Source organism: Galleria mellonella, unplaced genomic scaffold, assembly GCF_026898425.1.
Source record: "Galleria mellonella isolate WM207_F2 unplaced genomic scaffold, CSIRO_AGI_GalMel_v1 utg93, whole genome shotgun sequence".
In the NCBI taxonomy this organism is placed as follows: domain Eukaryota; kingdom Metazoa; phylum Arthropoda; class Insecta; order Lepidoptera; family Pyralidae; genus Galleria; species Galleria mellonella.
The window spans coordinates 2,518,615-2,542,619 of record NW_026442176.1 but is presented as its reverse complement, the minus strand read 5'-3'; the positions used below and the strand labels follow the sequence as shown (position 1 = coordinate 2,542,619).

The following is a 24,005-nucleotide window of genomic DNA, read 5'->3' as shown; positions in this document are numbered from 1 at the left end:
ATAAACAGATAAACGTTCGTAAATTATATTAATTACTTTATGTAGTTCCGTATATCGTTATAGTTGTGCACGTCATATCTATCAGATGTGACTCAACTGTCTTGGTAATGACGGTGAGCTTAAGTATTTTTTTCCGTATAAAAAAACTATAATAACTATGCAACAACTTATTATAATGTTACATAGATATTTTGTTTATTTACATAGGGTAACATTAGGTTTTATATTAGTAAGAAGGATAACAACCTTTAGACCTTTTAATGAGGTAGAAACTTGAAATTAATTTTAGTAAAACAAGCTGATTACCTATCAGATATGCTAATGTTATATTAATCTCACTATCGCCTTTAATATTTACGCATATTAAACAATACAATGAATATCACAAAATACACTATGATTTTACTGTATTACAATATGCGTTACTATTGGTATTATGCTTCTGTTTGCAGAAATTTTACTGTCACGTTCCACCTTTCATACCCACACCACAGATAACACAATATTGTAGTAGCTACTAGAAAAAACATAGTTATATAGTGCTAACCGACAAGAATACGAGTGAAAAAATGCCCTTAAGTGCCTATTCAAACAATTTTTGTTCAGAGTATGTCTGTTAATATAATTTTGTGGTAGAAATAATTACACTAAAAACAAAAATTTGGGTTTCCTTCACATTAAATCTAAATCCTTGTTATCAATTGTCATCAACAACTTTATATAGCAAATTTAAATCTCCTGTAGTCTTTAAGAAAAATAAACTGTGTTATGCATAATGTTTTTCAAATTTACATTTGTATCATTTAAAAAGAATCATTGCCACGTAGATTGTGCTTCAGAGGGTACATAAAGTTGTCGTTAAGTTAACCACGTCACAAATAATGCCACGTCATAGAACTTCGTGCACATCGAATGCGGTCTAGATAGTCTTAACATCAGAGGGCGCTACCCTCACACGAATAGTTTTTTTTTTATACCACTGAGGTGGCAAACAAGCATACTGCCCACCTGATAGTAAGCGGTTACCGTAGCCTATGAACGCCAGCAATACCAGAGGTATTATGCGCGCGTTGCCGACCCTGAAGAAACCGTTTTAAAGAACCCCATACTGTAGTCTTTTGGAAAAACCTCGGTAGTAGTTGTTAGTTGTTATATAATTTTAAATAACAGTTTTTTTTTTTATCTCTCTATTATACTGAAGACCATTATTTAACAATATGTTAACTTCAAAACCGAAATAAAATTTTCTTTATTGAAATAGACTTGATAACAAACACTTTTAAATCGTCATTCCCTTTTAATTCTCTCTTAACATTATGTCATTTATTTAAATGTACGATTTCGACTTTTTCGTAATATAAATAACTAATTCAATAACATTGTGATCCGAGATCTTATAATCTAGTACTGTACAATGTCACAAAAATCAGCATTATACATATAATAATATTATTAATACTTAGTTTTTATCTTGAATGCAGTTTACGTGCAAAATGAATTCTTTTTATAAACACGACCTACTTCCACGGAACGTATGCTTCTTGTGCTGTTTTCCTAGTTGTAATAGATAGATTTCTACTTTCTAAGGGCCTGACTTATGTAATGGACAATAAAAATAACTACATTTACATAAATATGCATACTATATCTTTTTTACATAGCCAAACTATGGATGGAGTGATGTTTAGAATTTGAATGAATGAATAATCCATAAATAAAATCGTATTTATAGCCAGAGATATTTAATTCACCTGATTTTATAACAGTATATTTTATCTGTGTTACCAGATATAAGGCCTATTTCTCGAAATAGATAAAATTTTAAAAGTAATTCTTTGTAATAGTTTTTCAATATTTTAAAAAATTTCAATGAGCATGTATTTTTTATATATATAGCTACACGACATTTTTGGTTATTCTGAACCGATTTCTATCATACTTTTTACAATTGATACGATTCCCTTCTTTCGGTGTAGTCTTTCTCATATTCCTTATTGAAGTCTCTGTTTCTTTTCTATGAACCTGACTTGATCCTCACCTATCATCAATCACTGGTTCCCCGCCTACCTATATCGATAGCGCAGACGGGCTGGGCTTACCATTCCATTATCCTCATTTAAAGAAATTACTGTATTTAGGAATTAATTAATTAAATAAACGACTAATTTGCCTTTTTCCACTTGTTACCTGTTCATCTATCGTGGGGATCGTTTCTCTTCAATTATTTTTCTTTTTCCTCAACCCGCCTTCAGTTTCAGAACATAAAGTATTGTTTTCTATATTGTCGGTAGGTATATATAATAAGCTGATGGTTGGTGTTCCAGTGGCGAGTCCGCCGGGCGGCGCGGGCGCTCCACGGGAGGAGGCACCACGCCCGCCGCCGCCCCCCGCGCCCCGCAACGGCACATCCCCCAGTAAGCACGGCTGAATAGGCGACTATCTCGATCACTGACGTATTCTAAATTCTTTTGCTTTTTTTTTTTAATTAGAACAAAAAGAATTAAACGAATATGCATGCTATATTTGTGATATCATTTGGAAGTATATTAAGTTATCTTTCAATATAAAATAATGTTTTTATTGCAAATAAAAGAATTGTTTTAAAGTCATAAACTTCATTTGAATTAAAATCAAATTTATGTAAAAAAGTGTAAAAAAAATAATAATAAAAAATTTATTAATCACTTAATCCTAATATCCTGTATTAACTTTATTACATAAAGATAATATTTTTTTAGGATATGATTTCTTTAAAAAATATTCTCATAATTTGACATTAAATCAACATCACTGTTGTATACAGTTTAAAATTTGACTAAAATTGTAAAAACATTAAATTAGATTTATTTCATTTTTTAAACATTTTGAAAACATAATTGTAAATATTGTTTTAATGTATAGAACTGTATATATAAATGTTTTTTGTTATTTTTAATTTATATACGTAAGTACACCTTTTTTTTATAAATATAAATAATACAAAAGTACGTATGATCGAATAGTCAATTTAATAAAATCGCGATAGTCGCCAAGCCAAATGTGCACGTTACAAAATCTCTTTCTTTTATTTGTCTTTTCCTGCGCACGCGCACCCGGCACTTCACACATCCTTATCAAACTTATGGGTAGTTATTAAAAACAATGTAGATAATAAAAGCCCATAATTTTGACCTCAGGTTAAAGGAGTTCTTATATTTTTTTCACAATATTTTGTGTTATAATTTGTTTTCAGTGTTTGAATTATATAGAGAAATTACACGAGTTCTGTGTTTTTGTTCTAAAATATTAATATTATGGCGTACCGTGGTAAATTAATCAGGCTCAAACTCTGAGTATCTAGGAACTACAAGAGTCAAAAATGTTAACTTTATCTTCTTTTACTCAGTATTTTATACAAAACAGGTTTTCTGAAATAATCCAAAACTAAGTCATAACAATACAAAATGAATCCCATGAATCCATTATATTTAATACAATGTTTCGAGAATTAAAAACATATACAAGTATATCTATAATTTACATTAAAAGAAGTCACGATATTAATCTAATACTAAATATACATACCATAGACATGAAGAACAACTATTACGTATTACGTCATAGTTTGTTAATATATAAAAATTATATATATATATATAGTGTATTTAGTGTATTTTTTATACAATAGATATAAAAGCCTTTATTAAGCAATAGACAGTTAACAACTTATATGAATACTCAGATATAAATAAAAATAATTATTCAGTAACTTAAATATTAATATTGAAAATAATTAAACAATAATACGAATCATTGTGCAATGATTAACTGTTCTTTCAAATATATTCGATTATCGATATACGATTTTCCCATATATTATTAAGTAGGTAGTAAATGTGCATTATGGTATCCCTACTCACGCACACATATATAAAAAATTTGACCTGTTTTTAGCGAAAGATTTGCATGAAGGCGCTCTATATAATCTAATAGGTATATATAATACGACACGCATAAAAGCAAATATAAGAAAATGTAATAAGAAAAAAGGTTTCCGTGTCAAAAATCAACTTTTTCTCACCAATTTTGTTATAAAGAAAATGTAATAACACTGATAAGGTATCACGAATCTACACACAGAACTCGTGTATTAATTCGAAATGTTTGTATTTGTAAAAAACATTAGTGCCTGTTCCCTTGAATGTTTGATCGAGTTATTGTTACTATGTACATTATCATTATTATTCGAAAACACTCTTGTTTGTTCTCTGTAAATTCTATTTTCTTCTCCCTTTGTAGTTAGAATGTAACTTGAGTATTTACTCTATATTTAATAGAGTAGGTTATTAATAAATAAGTTTTAGTCCACTAGGTAGTTTTTATCTTTATAATTTTACATATATGTCCTTTTGAAATTTATTAATAAGGAAATTGGTAAGTAAACAATTTAATATTGAATAAGAATGCTTGTAGCTTCATGTTTGAAATTTTTAATTGTCATTTTAAAAATTAATTGTTATTTCTCTAGATGTTTTTATGTATAGTTAGAATAAAACCTTCCGGTTTTGTTGTTTGCCGTTTCGTGAGAATATGATTGAAAGACTTAGAGGATTCAAAATAAATACATGAAAATGTACTTTCTATAACAATTTAATTTAATTAAACTATTTTAATATACACAAAATTACAAATTTAATTAAAAAATAAAAAGTATCACATCAACAAACAATTTTTTTTTGTCATTAAACCATTATATAATAATCACTAATCTATTCTAAATTTAAAAAAATCGCACCTACTTTAATTTATGATGATTTCCATATAAACATATAGCCAGATTGATAATACGAGTAGTAATGAAATTATAATACAGTCATCTTGCTATCAGGCTCAATCTGAAAAAAATCAAACTCAATCGCACACTCTCATTTTAATCAATTAATTCAATAAATAAAAAAAAGAAATTAATAAAAATGTGAAAGCGGATTATAGTATTTTGTTACCGTACGTGAACGTCGCACTCGATTTACTACATTTTGCATAACGTACCAACATTGTTTTTTGTTTGTTTTTTTTTGTGATTTTGATTGTCGAAGATTTTCGATAAAATTTCTGTGGAACCAATCTGTAAATATATCCTTTCAGATAAAGATTTTTTTAAATCGATTTAGAACTAACGGAGTTATGTTACAAACATAAAAAAAAATACAGCCGAATTGAAAACTTTCTTTTTTTAAACTCGATTGAAAATATCAAAGTATTACCACTTTCATCACATTTCATCCTCAAAATATCGTATGAGACAAGGAAACAAAAGCCGATACGCCATTAGAAGAGAAGATAAATTTTTAAATAAAAACCAAGACTTCTAACAAGTTTATAGTTGGCTATACCCTACACTTTTGAAGAAAAATCCGTGGCCAATACTGTATTATACCCAATCACCCTCCCACAGAAAGTATGAAGACCCTGATGATGATGATGATGATGATAATCCTGATTGATCAATTGGACATTGTACACTTACCTAAGTAAATTATGTAGTTTATGCTCCAGTGTGTTTGTAAATCTTCTTTCACACTCTTTAAACATGTGTTGTAGACATATACATAGTACAGAGTAAAGTACATGTTATATAGACAAAAAAATATTGAAGCAGCACGTCTAAACACTTTGTTAGTCTATGCCTGTTGTGAGCGAGACAGTTTCTGCTTTCTAACCGAAAAGAAATAAAGCTCAATTTACTTTACTCGGCCTAAAGCGTAAATGTATTGACAAATGTTTTCGTTTACCACTTGCTCGTAAGCACTGGAGTGTAATTGTCGACGCTTAGTGATAATTCTGCGGTTAATGTGTCTCATTTATAAGTATAACACCTTGCTCCAGTCTTCCAAAACAAATCATCGAAATTACCTAACAATGTAGATCCCGACAGGTAAACGGCGTGATAAATAAGCAAACTGCGTGGCTAATTTATCAAGAGCTCATTGGTAATTAGGCATCAAGCAAAATATCAAGTTTTTTTTTCTTTAAATGAATGATAATACAATAAACTAAGGTAATTGTTTACGCTATCAGAGTACCGATGAGATATGATAAATGATCCGAAATGGCAACGCTGAATAAAGCCTTTATGATTAAAAATATTGAAATATGAAAATCATACTTCAATAATTATTGTTTCTTTATGATTCTTCAAAAAAAGGAGTCAATAGAATCATTTTATCTTAATCACTAGGGAATATCTCAAGAAGAAATATATATAATAATAAATTATATATATATATATATATATATATATATATATATATATATATATATATATATATATATATATATATACGAGTATTTAATTATTGTCGCACAGAATTTCGCATTGACAAATTTTAACTCTCTAATAACCTATAACCTTTGAATTTAACGATAATCAATACAACAGTAAAGCCTATTTATATAGCCATGTATACACAAAATTAATTATTTAGAAATACATAGAATTTATAACGTAAACTCGCAACCTGATACAGTGGTTATCCTTAATTACAACAACAAAGATGTTGTGCCTTTAATCAATTTTGTACAACACAAAATTTACATTCGCCCGTTTCCAGGCACTACGTAAAGACCTTTATTTTGACGAGTACAATAACCATTTACAACGGCTACATTGAAATGAGTATTCATTTACGATGTTTACAAGTATACGGAATTAAGTCGCTCAGTGACGTTGTTCAGTTCGTAATTACTAATAAAATGTTGCTACATTCGAAATGTTAGTGCCTCTTGTCCCTAATTAAAACCCATTCATTATTTATACAATTTCTTCTGTATTGTGAATATTTATGGGCAATACTCAGTCCGTTTGCTCCCGGCATAGAAATGGCCACCCCTTCCTTACCCGTGGGTGTTGTAAGAGGTGACTAAGGGAGGGCGAGGAATGGGCAGCGACGTCTCTCTTAAAATATCTCTAAAGTCTAACTGCGGTTACTAATCCGCCTGCCAAGCATAGCCACTATTGACACTATTGACCCCCCCCCCCCCCAAGGAGGAAGTTTATGTTTGGCAGTGGACAGTTAAAGGTTGATATGATGATAATGATGATGGTTCAGGGAGGAGAGGTATCAAGTTCAATGGTTTATATTATCCTGCATCATATCTTAATTATCCGCGTGCTGTTATTGATCAAATATCAATTTCCTTCTGTAAGCGATAGTTTCCGACGACTTATTTGCCTTCCAATAATATTTAAAAAAAAATATCCTTTGTTATCGGAACCTACACCAGTAGATGGCGTAACCTGTATTGAATTTTACGCTGCCTTTATCACTGATTTATTATGTTTGAGTTGCGTGACATGCAACGAGGGTTGACTATAAAATTCTATGACTTCAATAAAAGCTTACAGTCACAACATTTAAAGTCCATTTTACAACAACTCGGCCGGGCCTACATTCATTTTCAACGTAGCCCGGTCTCACTCAATACGAGTGTTGACTCTTGTTATAGCGTCCTCGTGTTTTTATGTCGTGTACTCGTATTTGCCCCACTTCCCTTTGTTTTCTACCGCTTCATTGAGTTAGAAGTCTCTTATATTAGGCAGTTGCATATGTTTTCACTTACATGTGTCGCTAACATATAATATTTGTAAGTACTAGGATTGTATTAGGTTTGAAGTCTTTGTATTTTTTTACGACTTAGAATGGCAAACAAGCTGACGGCCCACCTGATGGACAGTGGTAACCGTCGCCTATAGACATGAGCAGTACGATGGACATAACAGTACATACACATACTATTTTGCCCATGATACCCCCCATGCGTTGCCATTCCTGAGGACTCAGGTGTTATTCCTCTGTACCCTGTAAATTCACGCCATATCCCACCCTTCAAACCGAAACACAACCATGCAAACACAACTGCTTCACGGTAGAAACACGAATGGGACAGAGGTACCCAAACATTCGACTTTTGTACAAAGTCTCCCTCTGGTCTGGTTGTATGTTTTATTTGTATTATAACACAGCAAAAATGGATAATGTAAAGTCCTAATTGTTGCTTATACAGGCTGTAAAGGTGCATTTCCGGTGGGAAAATAATCTGCCAACCATTCATCTGAATCAGCCGTTTTTATTTTGGCCAACCTACTCCTTCCACCCTGTATAATTACGGACACGAACAATACTATGGATTCCATATCACATTATGATGCTCATGGTAAATATTCTTCATGAGGGGAAAAAGGGATTGTTAGTTTAGGGATCTAACAGCCTCTTTCCTTTCACTATCAGATCGACCTCCACGCGGTTCCCCCTGGAAACCATCTTGATTAATTCTTTTATGAATCCATCACTATAGGCCTACTGACATGTTTCATCCTTGCCTATCATGTCTCACTAGTGCTCCGCCAGTGTATACCGATAGCGCAGGCGGGGTTTCCATTCCATTATCTCTCATTAAAAAATATCCTTCATGAATCTCCATTTTTAAAGACTTTTAGACTTAGACATTTCTAATAAACCCAATAACAAAGCGTGACAACTACTGTCACCCCCCCCCCCCCCTTGTGGAGGAGGCCTATGTTCTACAGTGGACAGATAACGATGAACATCATGAAATCAATTTTAGCTATTAAACTGTTTTGTCTCTTTTTTTCTGCTAAATTTCTAATTTGAAAGAAAGTAAAAAACAGTGTAATAGTAAAAGTAGGTTATTGTGTGATTGTGGAAGGTGAAAAAAAAGGTTAAGTATTACGTCTTTAGCCTCAGTATTTTCACTATCATGTTCTACCCTGAAATCCTTTTAAATTTTAAGATGCAACAGAAGTACCTATATAGGCAAGGAACTTTAAATTTTATTATCCTAATATCTTTTTGTTCTATGCGGGATAGGCAGGAATTACTCTAATACCAAATACCCTTTTAACTAAAATATATCATGAATTAAAACATTTTTTAATATGTTAGACAATATACGATTCTAAACGGACTTTAATTTGAAGCAGCTTTAAAAGGTATTTTTTATGTTACAAAATACAAGTATTTGACAATTCTGAACGGACTTTGATGATTGCTTTTGCAATCTATAGGGTTTAGTCCCATGTTGATCCCCTTTGATGTTAATACGATTGATCTCAATATTTTTTTTTCTGGGTCTAAAACGTAACCCTTATAATTTACACATCATAATTTCACATGAATAATGTTATAGATCTATATATGTACCTAAAACACAAGGTACTTTTTTTGATGGGTGTAAACGGAATGGTAACCCCGCCTGCACTAACGGGATACGCTGACGGAAGACCAGTAAAGGGTAATAGATGAGAATGAAAACAGGCCAGTTAGCCCATCATGATGAATTCATCTGGAATTAACCATGATAGTTTCCAGGGGGAACCGCGAGGAGGTCGACCTGGTTGGGTAGCAATGGGATTCTCAGTCTCCATTACTAACAATCCCTTTCCCCCTAACATAAGGTGCTATGGAATATTATAAAGCCTCCCCCTATTGGGAGGTTTTGCCAGTAGTTGCCACGCTTGTAAAGCGGGTTGTTAACCGCAGTTAGGCTTTGGTGATGTTTGAAGACAGACGCTGGTGCCCATTCCTCGACCATTAATTTCCCTCAGTCACCTTTTACGACACCCACAGGAAAAGAAGATTACATCCATATTGTTCTATGATTTAGTTCTACTAGTAAAACAAAACAGACTAAAAAAGCTAGAAAGATTGGCCCATTATATGCCGGAACCACACTAATACGGTGTTTTTACAATGATTGTAACAAACAATTTATTTTACTATTTTTGTATATTCTCTGAAGAATTTAATAATAATCCCACATCTTACAATTCAATAATCCTAATGTACAACATTAGGTTTGAGATTTGAGATTATCTGTAAAGGTTAAAGTACCTAAGTAGATACTCTGTTTTGCCCTTTTCCATATTATTTGTTGAACATCAAAAATAATGGATAGTACAACAACACATTTATTTATCAAAGGTACAAATATATATTTAGGATTTACTTTACAAGAAGCTAAGAAATGTTAAGGTAATCTATTCGATGGAATAATGAAATTACTGGATACTGTAACAGTCTCATATCACAGAGATTGAAAACACACGATAAAAAATTCTCTTTTGGTGTAAACGTTAGACTGCGGTAACTATATCAGGCGAGTCGTATCTTTGTTCTCCTCGTTATACAGAAAAGGAGATAAACCCTCTACTAAAGGTTGTTCTATCTATGTTGTAACTGTAATATGTATTGTTTCTCATTTTTTAATTAGCTATTATATATATATATTTTTTTTTCTTTTCTTTTTCTTTTTGTCTCCACCAATTTCCGACCTTCAAAGGTTGAGTAAAGATTTCTTTTAGTCAACCTTTGATGAAATAAGTCTGCCATTGCACTTATATAATCTGCTAATATATATATATATATTTATTTATTTATTTATTACTTTATTACTTTTCTTCAATACTTGTAATATTCAATTTAATTTAAAATACTTGTAATAATTTTACGATCATACTTAATTTCAGACACAATGTACATTTGTTTTTTTTAATAAATTACTAATGACTAATAAAGTGTTACAAACAAAGAAACAAACTATTTAATAAAAGTAACGGATATTTTTTAAACTATTTCAATTAATACAAAGAATGCATTTAACAAAATTGTAAAACATCGAATATCGTTGGAAAGCTATTCAAATACAATGTAATAGACGCTTTATAGAAACAAGTGAATGGTACGTTTACGACCTTTCTGATTTATATTTTTATGTTCTACATCTGCTACAAACTAAAGGCTTCTTAAATTGAATCTTAACTTTACTATTAAAGTCTAGGAATGTAGAGTAAAATCTCTATCAGGAGAGAGATAGTAGAAACTACAACTAAAACAATACAAACTAACATAACAGTACATTACTTTTAGATCTTTACTTATTTATATATTTTATTTTAGAAAACATACAGTTTTAATAATACCTATGACAATTACACAAGTAAATTATCAACCAATAAAGTTTGTACATATATGGACCATATATAAACCAATAAAGTTTATACATATATATGAAAAGGAAGGACTTACAGCTACTGAAAATTACAGCAAAAATGGCGAATTCTGAAAAAAAAAATCAAATTAAATCAAACCATTCATAATGAAATTAACCTTTTTAAAATTGCATGTATGAACATTACATATTATAGAACATACCTATATTATAAATGTTGTTTGTTATTCTTTTACCCCTTAACACCTCAAACAATCGCTATGAAATACACTTGATTTTACTTACTTTTGGCTTCTTCATACGCGTGATTTCAAGAACTAATAAAATCAATTACATCTAAATGGTGTATATATATAAAACATACGTTAAATTTTAAGATAGACCTTCTGAAATACAGATATTAAAGGCGTATCCAATACGGTGTAGTAGTTTTTGCGCAATGTCGAAACAAACATACAGACTATTAAATTATTTTTATTGCCTTTTTTAGCCTTATTAAGACCATCACACTATTTTTTCTCAAATATTTTCCATTTCAGACATCGTTCAGTTTTAATTTTATTATATCAGTAATATAAGATATTGCAAGCTAATTCTTCTCCATCGCAAAGATGGTCAATCAAAAAACCCCAATTACATGAAGAAAGATATGTTTAAAGTTTATATACTGATAAATATGGGTAAAACCGCAGGAAACTGTTGGTGCTTAATAACAGAACATAAAACCAACTCCCAACAGTGGACGTTGAGCGCGAGTCTTTCCCAAAAAGAGAAGAATGTACCCAAAACCTATAACCAAGAATTTTCCCTCTCTCATAATACCTTCCAAATACAAATTCCGTTTAAAGTTCACATGTTAAATAATGCACTTTAATTTAAATTCTTTTGTTAGAACCTGAGATCAAAGAATTTCACTTAAGTGTATTTTAATAAGTAACGAAAGGGCATTATTTTAAGAAGTTTTTAAGAATTTTATTACGGTTTTCATTTTTTATTTCTCTTTAAAATTATTTATTCAGCTTACCTTATATATAATTTATTATAATTAACTGACGTAATTTCACCTTTAGAATTAAATCTTTTTTTTTATACAACTTAGAATGGTAAACAAGCTGACGGCCCACCTGATGGAAAGTGGTAGCCGTCGCCTATAGACATGAGCAGTACCATGAACATGACAGAATATACTGTTTCGGCCATGATACCCCTCATGCGTTGCCATTCCAGAGGACTCAGGTGTTATTCCTCTGTACCCAGTAAATTCACGCCATATCCCACCCTTCAAACCGAAACACAGCCATTCAAACACAACTGCTTTACGGTTGAAACACGAATGGGACAAAGGTACCAAGCAATCGACTTTTGTACAAAGTCTCCCTCTGGTTACTACATAATATACAATAACCCCTTATTCATAAAAATATAAAACCTCGCATAAGCCCATTTTAGCTATTGAACTATTTTGTCCCTTTCTTTGGTGCTAAATTCCTTCGAATTTTATTAACAAAGGGATACTTCTTTACCGCGACTTCGCTCACGAGAACCCACAATCTCACAATCAAAAGACAAATTTACAAAAATAAAAAAATAATGTCTTATTTTTTTCCTATGCGTATTGCGGTTTTAATTTAAAACTAAGTTCAATTTTATAAAGAGAATAAGTAATTTTAAAAGACTTTCATAAAGTGAAGATTCTCAGTTTTCAGTTCGCCTTTTTGTGCTCTTACATACCTACTTCTGGCGTCTTATATTTAATAACGTAGATCATTACTCTTAATGATATAGACGACGACTCTTCATCGTCTATAATTTTAAAATTCCGTTGCAATGGAATATTCCATTAAAATCGTTATATGAAAAATAGGTACAATTTATTAATTATAATAATTTATAATTAAAATAATAAAGTGTAAATAATAAATGTAGTAAAAGACTAATCATCTAGTTAGATATATATCTGCCTTATATACTTCTAAGTCGCTAGTGATGACTTATGGAACCGAAACATGATTTTGCACGGTTACCCGTATACTAAAAAGAGAGAAAGAGAGAAAGAGTTATGCTCAGAGTTTTTTTGCGTGACAGAATCCGAAATGAGGATATCCGCACAAGAACCAAAGTCACATGACCCGAAAGATAAGCAAACTAAAGTGGCAATGAGGTTGTCACATAATGAATCGACAACCAATGGGGAAGAAACATTCTTGAGTAATGATCCCGTACGGGTAAACGCAGTGTAGAATGAACCTGCACTAGATGGAGTGTCGAGCTCAAATGCAATGTAGGGTATGGATAGCTCAGGACCGTTCCTTATGGCAGTCTATGAGGGAGATCTATGTTTAACAGTGTACAGATAATGGCTAGAATGGTGATGATGAAGATGGTACCTCTAAGAGATTACTATGTGATTTTCTATAACACAATCTGGATTAGAGACCGAAAGCACAAACTAGAACATCCATTAACATTGACCATACCAAGAATAAAATCGGAGACCATTTACGTAAAGTAACCTGCTTGCTACCTGTGCCGAGGAAATCTGAAAAAGAAAAAACAAATAAATGATATTATCGGAAGCGAAAATAAACATTTGATTCCAAACACCTCTTAGTAACGCCCCGACGCCTACGTGCGACCAAATAAACAACTTGTGTGGAAAAATAACTTGTTTATACCTAGTTGGAATTTTAGCAATACAAGGCAGGAAGTGTCCATGTGTGAAGGGACACATCTGACAGGTAACTTCGATAATCGCTAACGAAAATACTAGAAATGTGCCGTGACATACATAGTTATACCCTACGGATATTTTATTTTAGTATTGAAGGAACCTACGATTGATCACGATCTCATCTGATGAAAAACGATTATGTGATCTAAAATGGGGCTCGCGGGCCCACGAATAGTCGATTCATATTTGCCTTCAATTGGTGCAGATTATATTTGGATGGAAAAACGTAAGTAGGGATCGAGTTCCACTCCTTGGCCATACGCATGATGAAGGAAGACGCAAAGAACTTTGTGCGTATAAATGGTATATCTACGACGTAAGGGTGGAGGCTCTCACCCCGTCAGGTTATGCGTTGTCGAAAGGCTGAAGAAGGAACCAGGTCATGAAGTTCTTGAGCACACTCTCCAAAATGTATCCTATAGTAAACAGCGAGTCCCGTAATTTTGCAGCGGTGTTCTAGATTTTGAAATTATTTATTTTTAATCCCCATAAAGTTATGATTACATTGCTTTCTATATTATTTATATGTCTTCCTATATAACATGAATCTCAGGATGATTTGATTCGATTAGGACGATTCAATTAGATTTTTTTTTTTCAGAATTAATCGTGGCTTCGTAAATTGATTTACCATAAACAGAATATCATGTTCTCGCATTCAATTATATGGTTAATATTTTTTTTTATACCACAAAGGTAGCAAACGAGCATACAGCCCGTCTGATGAGTGTTTACCATCTGTTACTGCAGCCCATAGATATCTGCAATAATAGAGGTGCCATCGACCCATATACCGTCAGCTAAAATACATAACAGAAATAATTGTCTAATTTAATAACTACCGATTTAACTTACGCGTAATTAGATCAAAAAAGCTTGACTAGTTTCGGAATCAATTCGTGATCCTTAGTCATGAGTAACTATGATGCGATCACGAGCTTGATTGATTATCTAATTGCAAACCCGTACGTGAAAATTAAAAGATTTTCATGTAAAAGAGTATTTGATTTCAAAATCAATAGAGGCTTATAGAAACGAACAGCATTGACTGATTTCTGTAAAAAGATAGAAAAATCGAGTGTAAAATGAACGCGATCTTCAATTGAAGCATTCAATATTCACTTGGTATTCACTACATGAGAGAAGTGAAATAACGACTGTAATTTGTCTCGTTCTCAATTTAGTATGGAATGTTAGATTTACTTTGACAAAGAACTTTTTCATTTTAATCAGAATTTAACTTACACTTTTATATGAAGTCTTATCTTATCTTTTATAGTCAGAAATTTTAACACTTAAAAAATATAATAATATTAATTTTGACACAGTTGCAATTTTTTTTTCAGAGCCAAAATTTCTACATATAACACTATTTTGCCAAAGTATTGTTTGTTAGCAAACACAAAAAAAAAGCCAAGATAATAGCATACATAAAAATTTAAGATTGAATCTCAAATTGACATAATTAAATATTGAAATATCCATATATTATTATACAATACAATACAATTGAATATCCCCACAATGGCGACAAAGCGTATTGGAATAAAATTCAATACCTCTGCGTTTCAATTATTGAAATGATATAGATCTCTTATCATAATGAACCAATTTTCCAAATTAAACCGATCATTATAGGAAATTGACTTTCAAATGTTGCTACCGTCGACATAATATAATTACGTCGCATTAAAAGAAAATCCCCAATTCAGTCGAATTATCAAGGAGCACTCTCTAAAATTGCTTCAGATTCTAAGAAAGACGCGTGATTGCTCCGGTATGCTCATAATACTAATTATAGCCTGTGTCTTTGCTCACGTGAATAGAAAGGAAAGGATAGAAATATCGTATGCATTCCAGGAGTACGTATGTTAAATCCAACTGTTAAATCCAAATTAAAAGTTTAACTGGTTAATTTTGTTTACATGTAAACATGAGAAGACAAAAATGTAAACGTGTTTATAAAATTATTAGCAAAAAGCAATGAAATTTTTTATAGTAGTGAAATATTATTTTCTGCGAGAGACTTCTGTAGCTACTTGTAAAATATTCATGTAGAAATATTTACTTCATATAAATAAATTTAGTCTCATTATTTCTAGTTAAGAATTTGAGAGTTTCAAGTTAAATATAAAAATAGTTTATAATAAATAAAAAACTAAAGTCCTTAATTTATTAATTGTCAATTAAATTTATATTTTTTTAATTAATGTGAATAAGTAAAAATCTTATATGTATTTAACTTACTTAATGGTAATTCAATAATATCATTACGATTTATAAATTATAAACTGTACAAAAAATATACTTACTTTCTTTTTTATTGTTTCTTTTTTAAACTATTAGAGACATGGGTAATAACAAATGAAAAAAGCATTCCTTTTTTGTTTTAAATTCCTTTTTCAATTTAGATTTTAAATGTTTTTTTTTTATATTACAAGCCTTTATTTTCTCTATTATAATTATTGTTATAACTTATTACATGTGATCTATTCACCATGTGGTCCCAGCATAGGATGGTCTACCCCATCCTTACCGGAGGAAATGGATTGTTAGTAATGGGGTGGTTAGTTCCCACTGCTATCAATCATCAGGTCGACCTCCACGCAGTTCCCCCTGGAAACCATCGTGACTAATTTATCGTTGAATTCGTCACGATGGACTAACTGACCTGCCTTTTCATCCTCACCATTCATCCCTCACTGGTGCCCCGTCAGTGTATACCGATAGCGCAGGCGGAACTACCATACCATTATCATCCATTTAAAAAAAACCCATCCTTACCCATGGTAATCGTAAGAGGCAACTAAGGAAACTTAATGATAGCGGGATAGGTAGCAACGTCCCCCTTAAAACTTCACCAAAGTCTAACTGCATTTACCAACCAACCTGCCAAGCGTAACAATTACTAAACCGCCCTTGTGAGGAAGGCCTATGTTCAGCAGTGGACAGTTAACGCCTGATATAACATATGATCTTGGGGGGAAAGGGATTATTAGTAATGGGTTCTAACAGTCCATTGCTAACAATACACCCTATCAGGTCAACCTCCACGCAGTTCCTCCTGGAAACCATTGTGGTTAATCCTTTATGAATTCTTCACGATGGGCTAACTGACCTGCTTTCATCTTCACCTATCATCTATCACTGGTACCCCGCCAGTGTATACCGATAGCGCAGGTGGGGTTACCACTCCATTTCCACGAATTAAAAAACAAAACATGACTTTACCACTTCTTTATCACTTACCTACTAGATGGACAATATCGTTGGATTACTATCATGAAACTACCTAATGACTTAATTCCACAATAATTATTTTAAATATCCCTTATCAAAAAATACATCCATACTGTAAAATATAGTAGGTAAAAAATTTTTACATAAATATTTATGAAATCTTATTGAAAAATGTAAATAAGTCTTTTATCGTCGGGTTCTAAAATAAATTAAAAAATGCAATTTCTTCTGCGCAATTTTTTTATTTTATTTATAGAAACAGACTTTTTATATAATTCACGATAGCAAACTTTGACCTTTCGCAAGAAAATTCTTGGTCTCTGCACCATAAGGACACTGGGTCCTTTATTTTTTTTTTTAATACCTGGCTGAATATGTCAATTCCCTGCCATTTATATCAATCTATTGAGCTATATCCTCTTCTTATCTGGATTGTTATGATAATAAATCCTTTTTTAAGGGAGAAAACCGAGGTATAGAATATTAATAGGTTGTTAATGTGAGGTTAAGCTTATTCTTCAAAAATCTTTGTCCTCCAATTTCTTCACGAAAATTATTTGGCATTTATCTCGTATATAAAAATCTCGTGCCACGGTCTTTCTGATCGAACTCCTCCGAAACGGCTCGACCGATTTTTATAGTTTTTTTTATACATATTTGGTAGATATGCGAATAGGTCATAAAGTATATTTCATACTGCTAGGTGACTAGAGTGTCTCCAACTAAAAAAAAAATTTATATGGCAGAACAACTTTTGCCGGGTCGACTTGTGTATGTATAAAGTTTATTGTAAATTCATTTTGGAAATAAAAAAAAAACAAATCACAAAAAAGAACAGTATTTTATTTACCTAAAATACTTTAATGCAGATCTTAGGTGTAATTTCCAAATTCAGAAGTACAATTTTGGTACAAGGTTGTACCCAAAATACTACGCCGGAATAATGCTTTATTTTTATATAATGGACAGGCATTGTGGGAGCACAAAGTGAAATTTTATTTATATTTTACAAAGCATTTATTTTTTCTCTTCATATTAACATTCCAAGTTTAAGCGCATAAATATTATAATATATCATGTATAATGAGAAAAATAATAAATTATTAATTAAGAATGCGGGATTGTTTACAAAGTAACCTATTTGATATGATATAGATTAGTCAACCTATTTGATTCTATGATATAGATGACAAACAAGCTGACGGCCCACATGGAAAGTGATGTCGCCTATATACATCAGTACCATGGACATTATACTGTTTCGCCATTCTATGCGTTGCCATTCCTGAAAAAAAATGTCCCACTCTTCAAACCGAAACACAGCCATGCAAACACAACTGCTTCACGGTTGAAACACGAATAGGACAGAGGTCTACCAAAGTATCAACCATCGTTCAATCAACTATTGGTAAAACCTGATAAAGGAACTTATTGCTACCTAGATATTATTTTATTAGCTTCATCTTTCGACAAACTGTAAACTACAGCTGTGTTATAATATGCATTTTTTGTAAAACTGTTATAAAATGACTCAACAGTAAGTGCACATATTTTTTATTTTACCACTAAAACTTCTTCATTTACTTCGTCAATATACTGACGCCACAAATGGTGATAACGAAGCGATTAAAACGAAACTCCCTAAATCAAAATCTGTAGGCTTAAAAAGCACGAAACATAATAGGATTTGCTTTGTATAACCCGTCGAGTTTAATAGGCGTTTTGCGTTGAGGGCGTTATACTAACGAACGTGTACATTTGCATCAGTTAGTTATACAAAGCAATTATTATTCGTGTACAGTGGGATTTTTACTCTTTCTGTTAAAATCTCCAGTATTAAAAAATATCGGATATGTTGTAACCCATCCGCCTGTCACGTCGCAGTTCGTGATGTCGAAGTAATAACGTTAGTGGTTAAAATGTATTCGAAAACTAGAAAAGCGAAATATGACGTGAATATTTTTGTGGTAGATCCTGATATTGTTCTGTTTTGAATGTACACTACAGAGTCACTCATAGGGTTACTCACAGTGTAAAATAATATTATTTAATTTGTAATTTAGCATGTACCTATTTAGCATGTATTTTTTTTTTTCAAAGTATTTTCAATATGTTTATGTATACAAAAAAAAAGAGTATTTCTGTCAGTTGTGTTACTACACATATAGTACAAGTACCTATATAGTACAAATTCTATGATGCTGTATATGCTATATATACGCTATGTAATATGTCTAGTTGTGTTTATTTATTAAAATTATATTTCACTTATTTTTATTCCATCTGTCTACTCTCTATTTAGTAAACATACAGCAATTGTATTATGCATTGATTAGTGAATTTTCTTTGAATGTTATTACGTTTAAAATATGTCCACTTCTAGCACTATAAAAAACCGACTTCAATTGTGAAAAAAACAGTTATTTTAATTTAAAAACTAAACTACTCAACAGATTTTGATAAAATTCTTATAAGGCCGTACTCTAAGTAAATCTTTTCAGATAAAAATAATTTTACAAGTCAGTTTACATCTGACGAAGTTATAAGGTAAAAAAAAAATAACAACAGAGAACGTCCTTCTTTTTGAAGTCGGTTGAAAATGGATCTATCTTTCTGTATATAATAGTAATTTTATATTATCCATTGTCCATAGAACAAGGCGCGCTCACAATAGTCCGCCGGTCGTCTAGTCGAAACAAGACCGAGAGTTGTTCAACGCCGACCGACGAACAACTAGATCAACTCGACTTGGACACAGAACACTTGCCCGCCGTCGACACGCCCGATGCCTGTGACAAAGCCGCACTTAGGTAAGCTTTTTTATATAAATAAATTATTTAAATTGAAATTAGAATAAATATAAACAAGCGAAGTGCGAGTTCAGAAGTATTTTCTGCCAGTTGTAGAAAAAAATAAACACAGAATGGAATTCTTCAAAAAAAAAAAGAACAAAATAAAAGTCTGCAATACACATGTGTATTTACTATATTTACACAATTGTATCGTTATGTTTGTAAATTGTCTTGTTTATTTCCTATATTGTATAATGCAAATAAAGTATACTCATTCATTCATTCATTCATGTGATACCCCTGATGTTGCAAGCATCAATAGACTACGGTAACCAATCACCGACGGTCAGTATGCCTGGTTGGTACCATTGTATTACAAAAACAAAAGAATAAATATCACTTACAAATATATATTTATCATTTATATTTTTTATATACTTATGCAACTGTAATAATAATTAATAATAATTCGTGCATCTTACCAAATTTGAAAAAGCCTTTTAACGCCTTTTTGATCATGTCGTAGTCATTAGAGAAAAATCTCTTTATTAGTTCTTTATTATTAGTTTCTTAGTTAGTTCATTATTGGACTAAGTAATCTACATTCAATAAGTTGAGTTATACAAAAAGAAAAATTTGACGATTTCGTCTGAAATCATCCTACACGGGACCTTTAAAATTTCCAATTATTTATGTAACTAATTAAAATAATACCAATAAAATATAATTAAGTTATAGGCGTCCATAGACTACACATATAAGTACCAATATACTTTACGCGAGCAAATTATTACTCAAATAATACCAAAACTGATTTAAATGAAGTTTTGTAAAAAGAGAAAAATCACAAAAGACCTAAAATTATTCCAAACAACCAATTCATGCATAGCCCAAAACAATATTACAAGTACTCTTCAATACAAAGGGACAATTTCGTGGACAAAAATGTCTAAACGTAACAATGAATACGAATGATATTTTCATTCAATTTTCAATGCAATGAGGTCAATTATCACGGTTGGTTTCTAGCAAATAGGGCTGTCATCTATCTGTTCAAGGTTTAAAATTAATATAAAAGTTATCCGTGACAGTTCAAAGTCCGAGATTTCAATCGATGTAGGTATACTCTGAGATTATATATATATTTTTTTTACAACTTAGAATAGCAAACAAACTGACGGCTCACCTGACGGAAAGTGGTAACCGTCGCCTATAGACATGAGCAGTACAATAGATATAACAGAGTATACTGTTTCGCCCATGATAATATATAGTATAAATAGAGCATCGAGCCTCATAAACGGGTCGCCTTTTTGTCAACTAATTGTCAAATTATCTGACACGATTTTTTTATTAATGTTCTATATACTTACGCACAAAATGTATCTTGACGTTTCTATATTTTATTATTTAATACATAAAATGAGTTTTTACCCATTAAAAAGGTGCAGAATTTGTAAGATAAAATAAATATAGAAATTATAAAGGAATCACTCATAATTATTTATCACGCAAAATTGTATAAAAAAGTTGACCTTCTTGTCTCGAAGCATTTGTATGGAGACACTCTATCTATATATTCTAAGGTTATACTATTTTGTCACGAGATGTTTCAATATATACCAAATATATTGCATTACTTATAAATAATTTTATATTACACTCAATATTGTGTACAGAATGTTGTTAAAATATTTCCTTGTATTTTCAGAGAAATCTTAAAATATTATTAATATTCTTTTAAACAAAATTTAAATAACAAGAGATATCATGACTTCTAGATAAAATATATAATTTTATATGTGTTCCATAAAAATATATATTTTATAATGACAAATAATGTAATGGATCATACGATTTTTGTTTTATATGAGACATATTTTTTAAACTAATATTTTACATTAATGTTTCTAGTGGCAACCCTATGAGAGAAAAAGGGAGGAGCATAGAATAATTTCCATTGGAATTAGATTGGAAACCGTTAACTGTTTCGGTTTTTATGTTCGCGCTTTATTGGAGAGCAGACAATGTTTTAGGGCTCCATTGCGAATTACCGAAACGGGTTGCTTATAATTTTATATTGTCATTTTATGGGAATTATTTGAGGAAACTAAGATTATTTTTAATAATATTACAGTAAAAACCTAATCAAGCTCAAAATAACAACAACTAGTGCTCTAAGTGTATAATTAAAGTTCAGATTAATGCAGTATTATGAAAGTTTAATAGTACATAATTCACTTTAAATTAACTTTCAGATAAATTTTCTCATAGCTTGATACATAGTATGATAGATATTCGTAGCTCTCATATTTCTGCCGTCGAATAGCTGTAGCTGTAAATTTCATATTGTTTTCGAATTGAAGGGTGGGATATAGCAGTGAATTTACAGGGTACATAGGAATAACACCTGAGTCCTTAGGAAGGACAACACATGAGGGGTATCAAAGGCGAAACAGTATACCTTGTTATATCCATGGTACTGCTCATGTCTATAAGCGACGGTTACCACGTTCCATAAGGTAGGCCGTTAGCTTATTTGCCATTCTAAGTTGCATAAAAAATTTAATTTGAATAGCATTTGGTCCACAGATTATAGAAGAATATTATGAATTAATATTTCTTAATCCAAAAGATAATGATTTTTTTTATACAACTTAGAATGGCAAACAAGCTGACCGCCCACCTGATGAATAGTGGTAACCGTCGCCTATAGACATGAGCAGTACCATAGACATAACAGAGTATACATATACAGAGTATACTTCTTTATCTACGTACTTCTATCATTCCAAAAGCATATTATTCTAAATAACATAAAAGACTGAACGGCTTATTAAACTGAGCTTGTGAATTTTAATTATTCAAGCAATATGGGATGGACGGTTTTAATAATTTACAATTTTACAACACGTTTATTATGGACAAAGCAAAATATATTCTAAGCTCCTTTAAGCACTTACCTACAATGGTTTGTGCTCGCCCATTAAATTGAGGGATTTCTCGAAAGTACTCATTCAAAATATATAGAAATTAGATCTTGAAATTATAAAGCCTTTGATATAAATGTACATTGTGATTATGTTTATTTTTATCTATAACGGTTACCGGAAATATTCTAAAATCAATAATAATAGGTTTATTTCTTTTTTTATTTACTTTTTATTGCACCAAGTAAAGAACGATAAAAAAACACATATTACACAGATAAAGCACAAAAGACGATCTTGTCGCTAAAGCAACCTCTTTGGGACAACTTTTGGATAGAAAAGAAAAAAGAAGGCGGTAGCTACTTGACGCAAGAAGTTTAATAAAAGAATCGTACGTACTATTAAAATATACTGCTAATTTATATTATATTATAATTATATGCATACAACACCTAAAGGCATTTTTTTTAATAAGTGTAATTGAATGATAACTTCGCCTGCGCTATCAGTATACGCTGGCAGAGCACCAGTAAGCGTTAATAGGTGAGGATGGTTGCATGAATTCAATTTTTGTATGAGCGTATCTAAAAATAAATCGATGTTTGTAAAGCTATCTAGTGTTCTTCAAAGATGAAACAGGTCAGTGATGGGTTTATTTATCAAGATGGTTTTCGGGCATAAAGACATGGAAGTCGACCTGATAGTGTATATTTTCTCATTACTAACAATCGCTTTCCCCTGTGTTAAATTATTATACCACCAATTTTGTCTTCGTACTTGTAAGGCTTCAAGTATAAAATAAGTATTTACAAAATTAAAAATCTAGAAATACGAACGTTAGAAATCACAATTTTTTATTTACATATACATATGTTTGTTCTCGTATGAACGTTCGTTCGCAAAAGAGACTAAAAATAATTCCATGTAAACAAAGTTGCGAACGTTACCGTTAAATAATAAATTTATATAAGTATCAATATAGCTATTTATAAATTAAGCAATCATATCATTAATAACGTTATAAGCTCAAAATAACCAAAGCTCAAAAAGTACCAGGACAGCTTCGTAATGAGCTCAGAAAAAAAAATCCTTTCACGAAGTCTCAGCTGGGGACTTATTAAGGCGACTGTCATCTTCAATTACGTTCTTTTATTCATAAGTATATTGAATGATTCATTTATGAATAGGGATTTCTGATATTATCCTATTACGAATGAATGTGAAAAATTAATGACATCATTATAAATTGTTTTCATTCAATTTTCGACGTCAGAAATGTTTATTTTTAATGTTCATTTTTTTTAT

General features: G+C 31.2%; 1 protein-coding gene across 1 annotated transcript in view; it reads left to right on the top strand.

Moving 5' to 3' along the window:
* The window catches only part of LOC113516600 (dual specificity calcium/calmodulin-dependent 3',5'-cyclic nucleotide phosphodiesterase 1A), a 295,443-nt gene that overhangs the window by 229,614 nt on the left and 41,824 nt on the right, over positions 1-24,005 (top strand). Inside the window, 2 exon segments of the mRNA XM_052902620.1 lie at positions 2,325-2,414; positions 19,632-19,788. Of these exon segments, the coding sequence (XP_052758580.1) occupies positions 2,325-2,414; positions 19,632-19,788 (247 nt within the window).